The sequence below is a fragment of the Eucalyptus grandis genome, chromosome 3 (assembly GCF_016545825.1).
Source record: "Eucalyptus grandis isolate ANBG69807.140 chromosome 3, ASM1654582v1, whole genome shotgun sequence".
In the NCBI taxonomy this organism is placed as follows: Eukaryota; Viridiplantae; Streptophyta; class Magnoliopsida; order Myrtales; family Myrtaceae; genus Eucalyptus; species Eucalyptus grandis.
Window position 1 is genome coordinate 53,764,626 of NC_052614.1, and position 17,793 is coordinate 53,782,418.

A 17,793-nucleotide genomic window follows, 5' to 3' on the forward strand; every position below is an offset into this window, starting at 1 on the left:
AAGGGTTCTCCTACACCCTCTTCAACCCCTCTTTACCATTTAAAGCTAGGGCTTTTGCGGTCCACCAACCCCGACTCGCCTCGGGACGCCGGGAGCGGCACGCGCCAATCGCGTCCCGCCTTCATGCGAAGGCATCTTCGGACCGGCCCTCCGAGGCCCCGCCGCGGCGCGTGGGGGCGACGCGCGCGGACAGGGAAACATGGGGAGAGAGAGACAGAAACAGAACCGAGGGGACTCTCTCGACGCACCAGCGCTGTCGCTCCCTCCGCCTAGGGTTTTTTTTTTCCGTCCTCCCCCTTAGGCAAGGGAGGGGTAATGGAAAGTGATAAGATCCGCACAAACCCGCCACGTGTCGCCACCCCAGTGGCCCTCCCGCCTCGAATCAGTCCCTCCCCACTTCGCAAAACCCTCGCACACCAACACTAAAGGAATTTCTTCTTCTTTCCTCTTTTTTTCTTTCAGTTTTTCCGCATTTTTTTTATCCTACCGATGTGAGTGGGTTTGTGTGTTTGTGTAGGTAGAGAGAGAAAGGTGTCAAAGAAGTAGAGAGAGAGAGAGAGGTGTCATGTGGCAAGAAACAAGAAACGTCTCATGACTTTAGGACGAAAAAAAAAGAACTCATTTCTCTCTCTCTCTCTCTCTTTCTCAGAGTAAAGAATCGAAAGCCCCGCGCGCACACGCCCGACATCGAAGGCGCTAGGGTTTCTCTCGATCCGCGCGCCCAAATTCCGCGCGGCCTGAGCTCGATCCCTTCTTGAATCCGCCACCGTCCGCTCCGACGCGGGCCACTCCACTCGGGGGAGGTCTTCATCCGAAGAGGCCGGGGGCGGGGGATTCCAAGTCGAGTGCGGATAGGGCACAGTTTGACTCGGGCCTCTGAGAGATCGAGGTTCGTTCTTTGAGCTCGAATCGGTGCCTTCTCTTCTGGGTCGGGCGGTTCTTGAGTTGGGTCTTTCCTTGATGGGGGATCTGTTTCTATAAATAAAGCTGGCCGCGAGCTGGGTTTTGAATCTTGATTTGCGGGGGGTGCTTGAAATTCGTCTTTTGCTCGTGGAGTGGGGTTTCAACAGTTTTTCTCGATCTGAATCTTTCTCGACTTCAGGAATATTAACTCTTGGTGGTTTTCTTGATTCAGTTTGATGATTTTTCTTGCTCTTCTAGAGTGGGGGTTCGATTATTGCTGTCACAGTAGCGATTTAGTGAGTAAAATAAACCCTAGGAATCATTTTATTTTTCCGGGTTAATGGGTATAATATAATGGCGTGAATGGTGTCTTTGAGGTGATATCTTAGTGGGTTTATGCTCATAATCAATAACCCAAGGCTTGAATACAACCTTTTCCTTCTTGGTGGGGCCTATGTCCAGTTCATGGGCAAAACCCTAATCTGGCCTTTGTCTTGTAGCTGATATTTCATCGTCACTTCCTCACATCTTAACTTGGTTGGTTCTTTCTGCCTGAGAGATTTTGTTCGTTCATGGGGTAGAATGTTGCAAGATACAACTTCCTGCGCATTTGCTAGGGTTTCTACTATCATTTCATGAGTATACCCGAGAAAAAAGTTGTTATTTTATGTGCACTTTCCATGTAAGTCGATTTCTTATGGTTTATACAATGGCATGTTAGCAATAAACTTATAGCATTTTTCTTCTGTTTTGTAATCGCCTGATGTTGCATATGAGGTTACTGTGTTAATCTGTTCTCTTGAATACTATAATTTACATTGATCCTCTAAAAATTTTTCTAGGATTAGTTGTTTAGTGAGTTTTTGTACGATCATCTGGTTCCTATTGCAATTTAGTTCTATGTATGACATTCAAAATTCTTAAGAATGCACATGGCTTGTCCTAGGCAGCTTGCTTTGAAGTGAAATGATCGCATGACTGCACAAACAGCCAACGTGGCCGCGTTGTCAATCGCATCTCAACATCAATGGAATCATTCACCCAAATCGACTCAATATCAATAGATCTTCTCGGGGTTGCTGGAAAAAGTAATACCAAGTGTGAGCACTTCTCAATCCGGTAAGGTTTAAATTTTCTACATATATTTAACATTGCTGTTCCTCATGTATGCTGCAATTGCTGTGTATATATATATATATATATATATATATAAATATAAATATAAATATAAGTATGTATGTATGTATGTATGTATGTATGTATTCCTGCATTATAATCTCTGGTACCAGAATAATTAGTTGCTGGAGGCCTGTGTGTGATGCTCCTCGAGCTTCTTCTTTGCTGGATCTAGTCCGTATCTACTAGGCTTCACTCTTTTTGCATCATTCATCCATATTTTATTTGTTCAAATGTTTGAACCAAATGAAAAATTCAGCTTTGTCCTCATGTTAATGAGTAGCAAAAATACTGCTGGAAGAATTTGCTTTGTTGGAAATGGTGATCCATTTTCTAGAATTTCCTAGAGTTGCTAAACTACAATCTAGAATTCTCTAGATGAAGTTCTGAATGGTTAAAAAATTGTGGTTGAAAATTTCCAGCATGTAAGAGAAGTCTAGAGAAGTCTAGCATTCAAGAGAAATCTAGAATCTTATAAGGCGGTGACTTACGCCTTCATCATTTGAGGTGTGAGGTTTAGACCTCCACCGTGTGTGGAGGAGTAGAGTTAAGATGGTTTCTATGTTATGAAATACTCCTCCATTATATCAAAATATCTTGTACTATCCATTTTCATCAATTAGATAAATTATATCCCATGTTCTTTGTCCTTCAATTATCCTATCTTGTCCCTTTTCCATCCTCTACAAACTATATCATACACTTGCACAGATCACTAACCAAAAACTATAACTAATACCAAAACCATGCTTCCGCACGCACACATCCAAAATTTTTTAACATGCTTATATATATTCGATACATTTGGTGTGGAGACCAATTGTTCTCTCTCCAATCTTTCAAAGAATTAGTTTCATTAATTCTTATTATGACTCTTTACTGGTATTGCTGGAAATGAAGTGGCCAATGGTAATAAAGATGAACTGTGTTGGACTTTACACATGTCTAGTGTAGTTTCCTTGCTACTTCTTGTAATACCTCGCACTAGTGTTCCTTAAACATAATCTGACTCATCCTTCCATCAGTAAATATGTTTCTGGGATGCGGCAAAAAGAAAGCAAGCTATGTTGGCCGTTCAAATTGGAGAAAGACACCTCAGAAGTGCCAAAAGACATGCTTCCACCACTAGATGTTCCAAAGTTCAGATGGTGGAGATGCCAAACTTGCGTTCCAGATTTGTGCATTGAATCTACCCCTGCTGAAAAAGTCATTGATAATTCTGTTTTTAAATGCAAATGTGAGAGCACCAGTATCAATCTGTTGAACCAAAGTCAAACTGCAACTGTTGCCTCTGATCTTCGGCAGATAAGGAGTGTAGGCATTGCTAGCACAGGAAAGTCTGATGCTACTATATTACCTCAAGTTAATGGCAGTGATGTTCGAGCTTCATTATATTCTAATGAGAAAAAAGACAAAGAGGATCAAACTTGCATTCTGATCTCCAAAGGTGAATTTTCATGTATTTGCGATTCATTTATATCTGAAAGCTTTGATATTTCTTGATGATAAGTATGGGACCATAATCCAAGTTAGGAACTCTCAATACTTTTGTTTTTCTTTCTACAGAAGTTGGCGTCAGCCAGGGAAAGGGAAAGGATGCTGATGACACAGGTATGCTCATTTCCAATATGGCTACTAACTACAAGTTTAATTACCTACATAAAGTTGACGTTAGATTGGTGCAACATGACACTCTTTTTACATACGGATGCTGAATCAGTACTTAACCAGCCAAATGGCTATGGGTCTCTTCATTTGTCTATGCTAGACTGTGGAGTTCAAGAAGTTTTTGGCCGTGGAAGTTCTTCCGAAATCATTCAATTGGGGAAACAACCATCTAATCCCGATTCTGTGAAGGCAGGCAATGGCTCTGAGTGCGTTGGGGTTGTTTTGATTGATGGGGTGGATGATGCAATGACGGTTCAAGAGAAGAAACATCCTTCAGAAGAACTGGATAAACATGACTGCCCATCGTCTGACAGTGGCGACCTCTCTGAGGATAATTTACATGCTAAAAACGTTAATTTACGCCGTAGAAGAAATCGGAAGGTACGTCTGCTAACTGACTTGTTGGGTAAGGATGAAAGTACGCATCCAGATCAAACCCAGAAAGCAAATGCTCCTTGTCTTGCTACATGCGATGAGTCTGCGAAGATAGGCATAGCATCTGTGACAGATCGCCCTATTGTGGTCCCTGACAATGTTAAAAAGGTTTTAAAGAAAAGGAAGAGAAGTTCGCCTTTTGATCAGGACAGCAAGCAGAAGGATTCTATGACTCCTAGACAGGAAAGCGGGAAAGAAATTGTTTTCAAAGATGGTGCTGGGAATTCCAGTGCTGTTATTGAGTCTCAAATTGAAGACGATGAACTTGCTAGAATGGATTCACAAACTGTCAGAAAGAATCATTGGGCTAAACACGAGGATGCAGTAATATGTGCAACCGTTAAGAAGAAAAAGAAGAACCATGTTAATGAAGATATTTTCCACTATAAATCTGGACAGATTGGTACCAAACCAGCTGATCTCATGTTTTCATTTAGACATGAGATATCTGCAAGTGCAGCCAGAGAAACGAATTCTTTTCTTATCCCTGCATCGAAGAATGACAGAAGTTTGCTTTGCAATGACAAGACAGCAATGCCTCAAGAAAATTGTGGCCAGGTTTCAGTTACTCATCCAATCAGTAACCCCAATCCTTCAGGAGGGATGTTTATGAGGACAGACTCCAGAGTCATGCACTCCAGTCCTCCACCTTTCTGGTTCATACCCACCAGTGATGCTTCTGTAGAAAATAGATCCCATGTTTCTTCCAAAAGCTGTTTGCTTCCTCCCAAAGTCGACAAAGCATATGCCACTCCCACTCAATTCGGTTTGGCTTCTTCTTTCAATTGGCCGGAAGGTGCTCGAGAAGATTCACTTATTCTCAGAAAGCGGGAAGCCAGACCCGTAGAGCCAAAGCGTCCTTCTAGTTGTGGATCTGATGCTTTTCCGGGTAAAGGGGATCGTGATGTCATTAGCAAGGGATCCACCCGTAAGATTGCTAAAGTTCAGACTGAGAAGCAAAGTCACGCCTTGAATTTAGAGAATGCATTTTCTTATATGAAGCCACAAATGGTATGCAATCTTGTCATTAGTTCATAGAGTTACTTGATTTGGATTTTCTAAATGTGCGCAGTCGTGTGCTTGGTCAATTGTAGTACTATGCTACCCTCCTCGCCCCTTTGCTGAGATGACTAATTAGAATACTACATCATACCCATCATAAGTTGTGGTGTAGTAGAAAATCTAGGGTTGGGAGTATGATGTCATACCCAAGCTATTACCTTGGATGGCACTCTGTATTCTCTCTATGCTGGTGTATGTAGCAAGATTCACATCAATTTCAGAGAAATGCAATGCTTTTCTCATGTATCCTAGCGTGAAGATTTGATTTTTCTTTAATGAATTTGATATGAATGTTAGGCTTGGTCTTACAGTGTTGCATTTCCTCATGTTGGTTGTTCATATATTATGTTTGGATTCTTCTCTTCATCTTGTTACAACTATAGGCTTTTGCAAAGTCATTAGATGTTATGAAACACTCTCGGTATAATTTACATTTGAGCTCTTGTAATATTAGGTGATTTCCTCAGTGATTTTCAGAATTCAACAATTGCTTTTTTGCTTTTACAGCAAGATATTTCTGGGATAAGTAGCAGAGAGAAAGCCACTAAATCTCAGGAGTCCTCTGCAATTATGAAGCAATATCATGACGAAAAATCTGGTAAAGCTTCTGAGCAGACAACTGTAGATGACATACCAATGGAAATTGTTGAACTCATGGCAAAAAATCAATATGAAAGATCTTTAGATGGTGCAGGAAGAACTAAACTCCTGCCAAGAACAAGTAAGTCAATGGATTCTGGCAGTTCAAGGATTGTCAAAGAATGCAGAAACAGGGAGCTGAACTTATCGCAAAAGGAAAGCATTCCAAAGAGGCAAATTCACTCTGGAAATCCTCGAAGTGTTGTGGTTGGAAAAGATTTCAGATCGCCCATGCAAAAGATTGTTCAGAACTCTTCTTGCCCAATCACAAATTATACTAGTGTTGGCCAAGTAGAAGGTACTCCTAATACTGCAAGGCATGTTATGTTTTCCCAGGACCAAGAAAAGTCAGTTAAGGTCCGAGTATGTGTTACGGATCCTTCGAGGCAGGGTACTATTTTGAATGGCACAATGAATGAAGATATGTGTAGAAACAAGCCCTCTGATACTAATTCCGAGCGTTTACAAGCACGTAGCAGAATCCATATTCCCCGACAAGGTGACGAACCGGTTCGTTTGTCGTCATCCATGATACCAACCCACATGCCCTTTGTGTACAGTCTCCCTCCTAACGGGGGACTTCACTCTAACCATATGGATGTTCAATCATATCGCCCCAAAACACCACCCAAGGTGGATATGAACTGGAGTCGGGATCCCAGATTATTTAGCTTCAGTGCTACAAACCTTGAGAAGCCAAGTAAGGATTTCCATTTTGATACTTTCAGCAGAACATGTGTGGAGAACCCATATGCATCGAGGCATAAGGGAATCGAGGTTGAAAATGGATATGACACTTTTGATTTTCGTTCTAACGAAACTATACCTGCTATGCATTTACTCAGTCTCATGCATGCGGGACCTAGTTCTGGTCAAAACATTGATGTAGGTGGAGATGATAGGTTCTCGAAATATCCTTCCTTTCCATGTGGGTATCATTCAAAGGAAATTCCTGGCCGAGCATTGAGTCTACACAAGCCATCTGATCCATTGAAATGCACATCTTCAGGTTACTGTCCTACAAATTTCCTTCCAGGAAGATACCATGAACATTCTACTGTCCCAATCGTGAGTGCATCTGCTTCCTTTGTTCAACCTGATAAATTTTTTGGGGGGGATAATGAAGGTAATTTGCGTCTCCCTCTCAAGGTCCGTGATAAAGGGAAGAGAAAATGTTCTGATCTAGCTGGACCAACTGGAGGCTCTACATTCTCTAACCCTCTAGCAAGAAGTGCCTATTCAGGAATGAGTAATGGAGGCAATCTCTATCATAAATCAGGGAATTTCTTTGGCATGCCAAATCCTAGGAATTTCTCACTGCACGAGGAAACCTCTGGAAAGGCTGAAATGGACATCCATAATAGAAGTGAAAGCATTTGGCCTCTGAGATGCAGTTCTGAGCCCGGAATTTGCACAACTAATCGGAACCCTGCGGACTTTAGCGTGCCAGAAGCAGGAAATATCTACACAATTGGACGTAATGACCTAAAATTTGAAAAGAAAGTCCGATTTCCGAAGAAGTCTGGCCTAGCTAATCTGGATGGTTTGAAAGAAAAGAGTAGCATGAAGCTCACTGCTGGATTTAGAATTCCCCAGCACCAACTTGGTTGAATCCCTCCCAATATTCACAAGGTAGTTCTTCCAAAGTTCAGTATGTTCTTTAGGTTCAGGCATCCTTATGTTCTCTTCAACCAGCTAGATTTTAAGGCTGCCTTGCCTGCAGTTTCTTGCCATGTTCATGATACTTTTATTAAGTCAAGGTTTTATTTTTCTAGTTCCGACAGGTGAGCATCTTGGTTTTCTTGCTTAGTTGCCGCAAAAAAGAGCATCTTGGACAGGGGTTTTTGGGGCTCTAGTGTACAGAATGTGCAAGCTGATTTGTGGTCCAGAAATTTGCTGTTAGTCCTGACTCCGGATCCATCTCTAAGCTGACTTCATGAAAATACAACCAGGTAAGGCCTGTAAATTTGTGGGAAGTTTGACCCTCTCAGAGTTCTCAAGCACAAGACTTCAGAGGTTATGCAGTTATAGATGCTTGACTCTATGAGAGTACCTCCATGTTTTGTTTTGTGATTTACCCTGGTAATGAATTTGTTTAGGAACAATAGCAGGGCATCGACACAACTATTTGGCCGAGTGGGACACATTACAAGTTTGTGCTTTTCTTTTGTTTTTTTTCTTGTTTATCTTTCATTTCAGCAGTTGTAATAAGGGTGTTTGGCTACGGTGAAAGTGAGGACCTGGAAATGTGGTTCGGTTGAAATAAAGCAAAAGGAAAAAAGCAAAAGGAAAAGCAAACTGAAAACATTATATTTTGGATATGGAATTCCTCAGAATTGCTTGATGTACAAGAAAAACTTAATCGACATGCTTACCATCTTAAGATCAACTTTAGACAGTCAATCAGCTATTTGAGTAGGGATACTATATTTCCAGCTCTATACTCCATTCCACCCGGATACGTGATACTTGTACATTCTCTATAGTGTCCTATTTCCAGTTTAAGCATTGTTCTGATGCAACGAGCTTGTCTAGATTTGGTTGGCTTGCTTTTTCCATGTAGAGCGGTGTTGGTTGAAGCTTAAAGCATAAATGATATTTAGCTTTCAAGACAATAAGTCTTAGCTATCTTCTCGGTTGAAGATATTGGCTAACAGGATCCATAACCTGTTTGTTGCTTTGCTTGTAGGACAATAGGAATAAACACGTCTCGAGTGCGGAACCTATTGAGATTTGCCCATTGTGCTAATGTTGTCCTCTGTCTGAATGACAAAAGGATTGCATAAGCTTGATAATTTGCGTGCAAGAACTCAAATGTAGCAATGGAAACCTCAATAAAGATTATGAGAGTTACATGATTCGAACAAATATGGCCAATCTACAGGTTTTGAACGAGACAAACAAAGCGATATGACGTCTTATGCCATTGAAGACTGTGTATACCTACAAACTCTAGCTTCCTGATAAACAAGCCCTGCTTTGCAAAGATAACCTTTTGCTGGACTACAATGCCTGTCTTCTGTGCATATGCACTGTCCTTCTAGGGCACACCCATCACCTTTTGCTGCTTCATTCCGGAACAATATGTCATCTGACCATTCACTTGAGAACAGGTTTTGTGGGTCCAATAGCTTCTTAGCTGCCATGAATTTGCCAAAGTTGGGATACTTGTTTCGGACATTCAAGAATGCCAAGTTCCTGTTTTTAGCCCAATGCGGCTTGGCCCCATGCTTGAAGAACGCCATTTGCTCCACTTCCTCCCACACGTCTTGATTCAGTCTCGGGGTCGAGGGGTCGTCGGCTCGGTAATAGTTGAAATCTACCACGACCGAGTCCTCGGATTGGCCCAAGTACGCCTTGGAGGCCTTGATGAAACGTACCAGGAACCCATTATAGATATCCACTCCACAGAAGTTTTTCGGATTCATGTCCCTGAGCTTCTTCACATCTCGAACGAAATCTGCAAATCTTTGGGCAGGGAATATCGCGGTCGACTCGTAAAAAAAGAGCCCGTCGATTCTTGGATCCCAAGCACAAGTAAGGTCAGTTCTCGAGGGAGCTGAGTATAAACACGAACCCGAAGTCTGCATTTTCCCCTGGCGACCGATGACCGGATAGCCGGTGAAGATCAGGCCATTCCTCAAACCGTTGGCGATCAGCTTCTTGTATTCCACCGTGGTAGACGCCAATGCACACTTCCCATCCACGTTCCTCGCATTCTCCAGTAACTTCTCTGCAGACATCAGTTTTCTTCAGTCATTCTGTTTTTGACGAGGATGATATGCCAATGACATGATTTGAAAAACAGCATAAAAGTTAGAGAGAAGAAGGGATGCATTACCGGTCGCTCGTACGGATTTAGAGACGACGACCGAGTTGGATTGAAATCCTAGGAAGTCATAAAGACCGTCGCCCGATGTGTTCAGAGGAACTCGATTATCGTTTCGGTAGACGGCAGTGTGTTTAGATGGGTACCAAGTGATGTCGGCGAATTCGTACTTCATGGCGTGATCTGTGTATATCTCTTCGATCCGAGCATCGTCCGTGAAATCATAAGTTATGCTTCTCTTGAACTCTTTCTCGAGAGAAAACTTCACCTGAGATAGATTTTATTCTACAACGATTCAATAACAAGCTAATGATATCCTCAGCCACCTTTCACTTCTCCTTCATTGTTTCCTTCATAAAGACATTTTTTCTAGGGACAAAGGTGAAGAAATTTATGAGGGGACGGAAGTTCAATGTAGTCATTTTGGTCTAAAGCGCGATAAAGGCAATGTTACAGATCGAAAAATTCAAATTTCAAAAACTCAAGATGTATCGAGTGTAACCATTAAATCGACATACCTTGGAGATCACACCCAACATGCCCAAAGAGACTCCAGCAGCATTAAGAAGCTGATCCTGTGCCTCAATCCTGATGACTTTGGCGAAACCTTCTGATTCCTTGGCCGGGACCACGAGACTAATCCCGACCACGTGGTCGTGCACCGCCCCGCCCTTCCCCCACCACGAGCTACCGTGTGCCCCCGTGCTTATCAACCCGGCCACGCTCACGCCCTCCCAGTACGGCACGGCCACCAGGCTCAGCCCTTGTCCCTCGACTCTGTCGATCAGCTCCCGCAGTGGAACCCCCGCATCCGCCGTGACCACCAGACTGGTCACGTCAATGTCGATACCAGAGGCACAGTTCGCCGTGCTTATCAAGAAGGAGCCGGCGGATCCAGCCCTCCCGGGGCAGGCCAGCTTCGGGATGGTGTGGGAGAACTTGCTCACGACCTTGACGTTCAGCCTGTGGCGGGCCGCGTAGGCCACGGCCGAGCGGAGCTCTTCCTCGGTCGAAGGGTACGTGACATTCTGGACACGGCAGTCCAACCTGTCGTTCCACGTGCCGTACGAGTTGCGGAGGATGCAGCCATCGCCGCCATCAGGACCGCTGCACACGACAGGGGAAGGCGGCGGCATGGAAGCAGTTTTGAGTAACATGGAGTCCATGTGAAGGATGAGAACGAGGAGGAGGGCATGGAGGAGCCATCGAGAGCTGGCCATTGGAGAAAGATGTGAGAGCGTCCTGTTCTCGGAACGCTAGTGATGAGAGGGTCGATCTCGTCTGAATTGAGAAGGCAATGCTTCGAAGACAGACCAAGACAAAAGGGACAGGTTTTCTTGCATTGCATCCGAAGAGACCATGTTTTTTTAATACGTGGGACACCTTTTGAAGGGCTTTCCAGCAGAAAGGAAACGAACAGAAGAGAAACAACGACAACAACCAAAAAACACTAAAAAAATCGAAACTAAATCATGAAATTACATAAACAAAAGGAAGATGGTAATTTTTTTCCTGCTTTCAGACCGTCAACTTGATTTTTCTTATGAAGGTAGGGGACAAAATCATCTTCTAAACAACGCCACGTCTAGGGATGACTCCAAATGCATCATTAGTCGGCCGTGGAAATTCGTCGGCTGGACAAAATCCAAAACGACATGAGAAAGCTGCCGCCCCCACGACGCAAGGACAACGGCATTCCTTTCTCAAATATTCTCGCCTAATGGGGGGATCTCGGGTGACCGATTCTTGGATGATTTCTTAGGCTTAAAATAAATAAAAGTATGAGAACAATATCTTCAAGAACCGTTGATTATAATGCCTGATAATCATCGAACCTATGCTCTCTGGTCAACGGAAGCTCTAAAACGACGAGCTTTCCTAAATGCGGCTGATAATTCTCAAGGTACAGCGGTAAGTTATGGAATATATTAGTTACATTGATGCTGCTCTCTTATTGTCGTAATTCAGTTTCTTAAGGTCGCACACGTGAAACAAACTACAATAGAGCCTGACTTTGATGTGATGTAAGAATGTCCGATTAATGATGAGAGTTTAAATTGATAAGTGAAGGGAGATCACATGTATATAAAAAGTATATAAATTTGAAAACAAACGATGCGGCATACTCTTAACACTTTGTGTTAATAACTTTCTAAGTGTGGTAATGAATCATGCATTTCGTAGAGTCATCCACTTGGTGAAGTCAAATTGACAAAAATGCAAGATCGTGAAAGAATCAATATTTATGGAGAAAATTGTCTAAAAGTTTTAAATCTATTGGATCAATGCCATTTTAATCCTAAACTTTTTAAATTCACCAATAAAGTATATAATTCAAATGTAATTCTTCTACCAAATTGTTATCAGAAATAGCTGATGTGACTTTAGCCGTCTTACATGGCATGTTGACATGGATGACATGTGGATTGTTACGTCAACAATTTCCGATAGTAATTAATCAAAAGAATTGCATTAGAATTTTGTGCAAAGATATAATATCATATTTGAAAAATTAGAAAGTTTAGGCCAAAAATTGAGTAGTGATCACAAGAATTTTTTTTTTGGTAAAAATCACAAGAAAAATTGTTGGTTTGAAATTCGAAAATTCCCTTATTTAAATGTTGGACGGGTATCTTAAAGGCATTGTTAATGAAATCCTATCAAAATAGAAGGATGTAATTCGTTTTCCGGTAAATTCAGCTGTAAATCTTTGGATGTGAGTTTTTCCTTAATTTAATCAGCTTGAATGGCTTGAATGTCCGAGACATATTTCATCAGTTCGTGGTTAGCATGCCTGAGCGACGCAAATGTTTAAGAATATTGGATTTATTATTAGTAGTAGTTTTAACAATTATGTTGATCTAATTCTGAATTGATGATTCTAGAAGATATGAAGATTTTGTTAGCAAGTGTCCCATGCACGAGCACTTGTAAAAGCAACTAATTGAGAAAATTCTGTAAATTTCCAAAATACCAACCATTCTCGTGACGTGTAATTACTGTTTTGGTTAAGGACTAACTTGAGATGCCCGTTACGAGGACACGCGTAATATTATATATTGTGCTAAAAGTCACTTTGCATGTTGCATGTATTAAATTTTAATGAAGGGGGTCCTTTATACTTCAAATGAAAGCTTTAAATGTTTTCTAAGAAATTGTAAGAGTTTAGAGAAAGATATATTGAGAATGAGCAGTGAATTTGACCTTTGAGAATTAAAAAAAAATAAAATTAGGATGTTTCTTTTTTTAAAGTATTCTCATAGCTATGATAATAAGTAGTAAAATTAACTTTACGAGAATGAAAAAGTAATTGCGTTAATAGTTTTATGTAAAATTGACTATATTATGCATGATATGTAATATGATGTATTTACAGAAAAAATCTGCTTACATGTCTATATAATAATATGAAGAGGTAAAATCGATTTTCACACTTGCAATTTAGTGCACCATAAATGAAATGTTAGAATTAAAATTAATTAACAATTAATGATTACTGTTAAAGAAATGATAAAACGATTGAGTTGAGTTAAATAGAAATAATTCTTCATAAATTTAATATTTATGAAATATGACGTAGAAGATGTTTGGGAAATTTAATGTGAATTTATGTGTGAGGCAAATGAGCCTATAATATTAAATTATCTTCCAAATAAAATATATATTTTCAAGTGATTTTCTTTTCAGTGATTTCTGGTCAAAATTAATCAAAGAGACTATTCAAGCAAATTGTAAAAATATTTATGATTAAATTGACATAATTTAAATGTTTAAAATTAAATTAGTCATGACACAATAAGCTCAAGACATTTTCTACAATTTCCCCGTAATAAGTGTGGGGATTAGGTTTTATACAAGAAATCTTGCTCTTTCTGGAGCCATGACAGCTGAGGTTTTGACTTTTCTTTAGTTGACATATATTTTGGGCTCACATGTTACCCGAAGATCACTAAGCTAACCTAATATATAATGGGCGTGGACCCAGAGAGCTTATTTATGTAAGAAAGATGGCCTACTTCAATAGGAAAATAATGAATGGCAATACCTTTAATGCTCCACCTTATCCACCAGCAGGAATTCATTGTCTTCTGTCCTCTCTACTTAGTCACAACATCCACCCATCTAACTCCCAGCTCTTGGTTTTTGAGCAAATCCCAAAGATAATTTAATGCCCAAATAATTGTGTAAGTTGGAGATTTTTGGTGAAATAGACGAAAATGTAATAATACCTACACCCATATGAAGCGTACAAGCCCCTTATATATGGGGTGAGAAGACAATTAGAATTAATTAGAATTAATTTAATTATATATATGTGTAGATTCTCATGTAAAATCACAATGTCACCCACTGAGAATTGCCATGAGGTCATGTTTGTCACCGCGTCGGTCTACTTGATACATGTGGAGAGGTTAATTTGTGTACATTTTCAGTCATTAATCGAATTAAATAATTGGAGTACCTAGTATCATTAAAAAGTATAATACACTTTGCAAATTCTTTACAATTCACCAGCTCTGCTCATCTTTCACAAATTCTAGGAAACTAGTTAATGAAGAAAGAAGGTGCCGTTTGAGTCTTTTCGGAAACTGGTTTGACTGATTGGAGCGTGGGAAAAATGCACCCTTATTTTAGAATTTAGAGTTTAGGAGATAAGATGTGAGTTGTTCTGATACTTTTGAGTCACCAATTTGTCTATTGTTTGTCAATATACATTATTAATTTATCTTGCACCAAACATGGGTTTCCTGGGAACTTTGGGTTCACTAAAGAAATTAACAAAGTGGAAGAAAAAGAATTTGTTGCTTTAACCTGAAAGTCTGAAAGTCCAACAAGCCCAATTTGTTTTAATCTTTTCCTTGCTTCCCAATCGAATATAGCAATATTTAAATGTCAATTTTATGACAAAAAAATTGTCAATTTTGCCACCCAATGCTGATTCCTTTGTTTTTTCACTCCATATACCATCCAAATTTCGAATCAACTGCATAGTTGGGGTTCAAATCAAACATGCCACAACACCAGTCCAAAAGTGAGAATGTAAAATCTCACCATGACTTTCAATAGCCGAGCACCTGAAAACGCACGACATTTCATTTATAGAGACCGCCATGATGTGTTTCTTCTTTCGAAGTCTTACCATTGAGTAATTATAAGCAGGGGGATTATCAGATTCAAGTAACAGAAGGCGGGTATCATGCGATTCTCGTCAACTATTCTACTCCATAAGTTTTTATCTTTTTTATGTATATCAAAAGTCGATTTGCAGTTAGTGTTGAACCAACAAAAAAATATTCAAAATACATAGCTCTCGAAATGCAAATTTTATCCATCATAATATATAAAACCTCGATGGCAAAAATGCTGGGAATCAAAAGTAAAAATTTCTTTGACCAAAAGACATGACATGACTCTTGGACCCCCACCACTCCATGTGAATCTGACACCCAAACTCGCAGGGCAAGGCTCGTTCCTTCCCATCGATTGACTGGTCTGCCGCAACATGGCCCTCCCCGTACAGCATATCCAGCGGTCGGTACAGAAACCACGTGTGCACGCGACAATCTTCGATGTCGTAACGTCACGCTACCTGTCGTCAATTCACGTATCGTGGCGGACTCAATTTCAAACTCGAAAAAATTTGAGGTATAAAGTGGGAAATGGGTAATGTTGGATGCATTTCCCTCCTTATTTATATTTTCATTTTAACCATCATACGTTAGAAATAACCACCCTTTCTTAGTATACGAATCATTATACGAAATGACAAATTTCTACGCAAGACGGCTGTAATTCGAACCGTTTCTATTGATAAAAAGAGGGAAAAAAGGCTTTTGCTACATTTCCTACGCTACGCTACATTACCACTTTAGCACTTAGCAATAGCAGCTCGCATTATATTTCCTCCCCGCCTAGACTCCCACGGCGGCCAGATCGCAGCCGTTCATCCTCCCGCCCGAGTCGTATCCGACGGTCTCCTGGAGCGCCTTCAGCAGCTGGGCCCCCTTCCTCCTCCCCCGGGCGCTGCAGTCCCCCTGCAGCGCCAGCATCACCGCGCGCGCCACCTCCTCCGGCGGCGCCACCCCCGCCGCCTCCCCTTCTCCCCCGCCTGCGCCTGCGCCGACGCCGGCGCCGGCGCAGAATATCACGGCGAGCACGCCGATCGCGTGCTCCCGCCCGCGGCCCTCCATCCTCCCCATCATCTCCACCATCACGGGGACCGCCAGGGCGTGGGCCCGCACCTCCGCCGCCCCCTCGGCGACCGTGCACATCAGCTCCAGCGCCGCCAGCGCCCTCTCCGCGGCGGTCACCTCCATCTCCATCAGGGACTCCACGACCGCCGCGGCGGCCCGGCCTCCACCGCCACGCGGCGGTTGCCCTCCGCCAGGCAGAGGGCGAAGAGGATCTTGGTGGCCGACTTGGGCCCACGTGGGCCTGCATGCAGCTCACGACGGCGCGCATGAGCCCGGGCGGGCAGGCGGGCTCGAGCGGCGGGTTCGGCACCAGGGAGCGCTCCAGGAGCTGGAGGGCGGAGAGCTGGTCCGGGCCAGAGCCGGTGGTCAGCCGGAGCTCGGCCGAGTGGAAGAGGTCCTGGAGGACGGCGGGCGAAACGGGGGCGGAGGCGGCGGCGGCGGCGGAGAGGGGGCGGAGGGGGCGGGGTGGTGGTGGTGGTGGATGGGTGAATTCAGTGGGAACTTCCAGAGGGTGAAGCTCTGGGAAGTGGAGGAGGAGGAGGAAGAGGAGGAGGTCTCGGCTTTCTTGGGAGGGTGGGTGGTGGGGGTGGCGGAGGAGGAGGCGGAGGAGGAGGGGGAGGAGGGGAAGGAGGAGGGGGCGGAGGAGGGGGAGGGGGAGGAGGGGGAGGAGGAGGGGGTCGGAAGGGGAGAGAGGGAGGGGGAGGGGTGGGGGCGGTGGGGCTGAGGGAGGTTTGGGTGCAGTGGCGGAAGAAGGAGCAAGAGAAGATGGGGCGGGGGGAGGGTTGGGTTTTGAGCTTCTGGGGTGAGTCTTCATGCTCTTGCTCTGTTCTTTAGTGGCTGAACATGAAATTCCGACAGAATGAAGAAGTTGGAGAGAGAGATAGAGAGAGAGAGAGAGAGTTGATGTCGGTAGAGGGGGAGAGTGAGGAAGGAAGTGAGAGTTCTCCAATTAGAGGGAGAGGGAGCATTGGCTAGCAAGACTTCATAGAGAGAGAGACCGTTGCCGTTCCAAGAAATAGAAACCGTAAACGACGTAAATTATACTTGAATTTTGATTTGACTTGTGATATAATCTTTGGATATTAAATTTATTTAATATAATCTTTGAATTTATTTAACATAATTGGCCTGTTGGTATATATTTAATTTTAATTTAAAAATTATATGAAAATATTCAATATTATTCTTGAGTATAAATTAACATAAGAATAACATTCGGTAGTTTCATATAATTCATAGATTAAATTAAATATATATTACAAGTTCAAGTATCACATTGAATAGATTAAACGTTTATTAACATCTCAAAATAATATTAAACGTTTTTATATAGTTCATGATTAAATTGAACATACATAAAAAAAAATTCAGGTTTCAAAAATTAAATAGATTAAAAATTTAAAAATGAGTCACTATTCATAAATTATATTAAATAAAATAAAAATTCAGAGAGAGTGCATTATATTTTGGATCAAAATTTAGATATTATTTACGTGATTATCCCAAAAATATCTAAACGAAAGGACTGTAGAAGAAAAGAACATGAGCGGGAAGAGAGAGAGGGAGGAGCGTATACAGGGTCGAGTTAGGCTGAAGAGAGTCAAAGGGTCAGAAGAGGAGGTCCCCACTAGTCTACTCTCTGCACGCTGGTGGACTCTCTGCACGCTGGAACACCCGCGAAAAAGACGACCGTGCACGTACGTTTTTGGTGTTTTTGGCAGCAGCTCCAGCTACGTTAGCAGAGTTCATTCATTCGTACCAAAAAAAAAAAAAAAAAGAATTGTTGAAAAGGGCACAGAGGAAGAAACAGTAAGCCCAGCTCCACGGTCACATGACGAGGTATCGCGCTCCTGACCGGGTCGATGTTGCGTAAGAAAACATCATGTT

The 17,793-nt window shown here is 42.2% G+C and overlaps 3 protein-coding genes across 7 annotated transcripts; 1 reads left to right on the forward strand and 2 right to left on the reverse strand.

The window, feature by feature from the left end:
* The first annotated feature begins 438 nt into the window (after nt 1–438).
* LOC104437763 (protein EMBRYONIC FLOWER 1) lies at nt 439–8,707 on the forward strand. Of its 5 annotated transcripts, none has more exons than XM_039309075.1 (8): nt 439–889; nt 1,850–2,022; nt 3,105–3,526; nt 3,646–3,690; nt 3,848–5,193; nt 5,752–5,842; nt 5,930–7,515; nt 7,659–8,272. In XM_039309075.1, the coding sequence occupies exons 2-7, from the start codon at nt 1,931–1,933 to the stop codon at nt 7,492–7,494; spliced, it is 3,561 nt and encodes a 1,186-aa protein (XP_039165009.1). In that variant the 5' UTR covers nt 439–889; nt 1,850–1,930; the 3' UTR covers nt 7,495–7,515; nt 7,659–8,272. The 5 variants fall into 5 exon arrangements, 3 of the variants coding, with proteins under 3 accessions (XP_039165009.1, XP_010049089.2, XP_010049090.2); XR_005549641.1 differs by adding an exon at nt 8,573–8,707 and having other exon boundaries at nt 440–889; nt 5,752–7,515; nt 7,659–7,835; XR_724464.3 differs by having other exon boundaries at nt 440–889; nt 5,752–7,515; nt 7,659–7,835; nt 7,983–8,272.
* A 75-nt stretch (nt 8,708–8,782) lies between these two features.
* On the reverse strand, nt 8,783–11,011 carry LOC104437765 (L-gulonolactone oxidase 3). Its single transcript, XM_010050790.3, has 3 exons — nt 10,231–11,011; nt 9,725–9,980; nt 8,783–9,616 (listed from the first exon to the last, which is right to left on the reverse strand). Exons 1-3 carry the CDS (start codon nt 10,930–10,932, stop codon nt 8,802–8,804), a joined length of 1,773 nt encoding a protein of 590 aa, XP_010049092.2. The 5' UTR covers nt 10,933–11,011; the 3' UTR covers nt 8,783–8,801.
* Nucleotides 11,012–15,481: 4,470 nt separating this feature from the next.
* LOC108958417 lies at nt 15,482–17,655 on the reverse strand. Its single transcript, XM_039309787.1, is given in 6 exon segments — nt 15,482–16,061; nt 16,064–16,141; nt 16,144–16,314; nt 16,317–16,493; nt 16,616–16,734; nt 17,543–17,655. Coding segments are annotated over 6 exon segments (1,095 nt in total). The 3' UTR covers nt 15,482–15,624.
* Between the last annotated feature and the right edge of the window lie 138 nt (nt 17,656–17,793).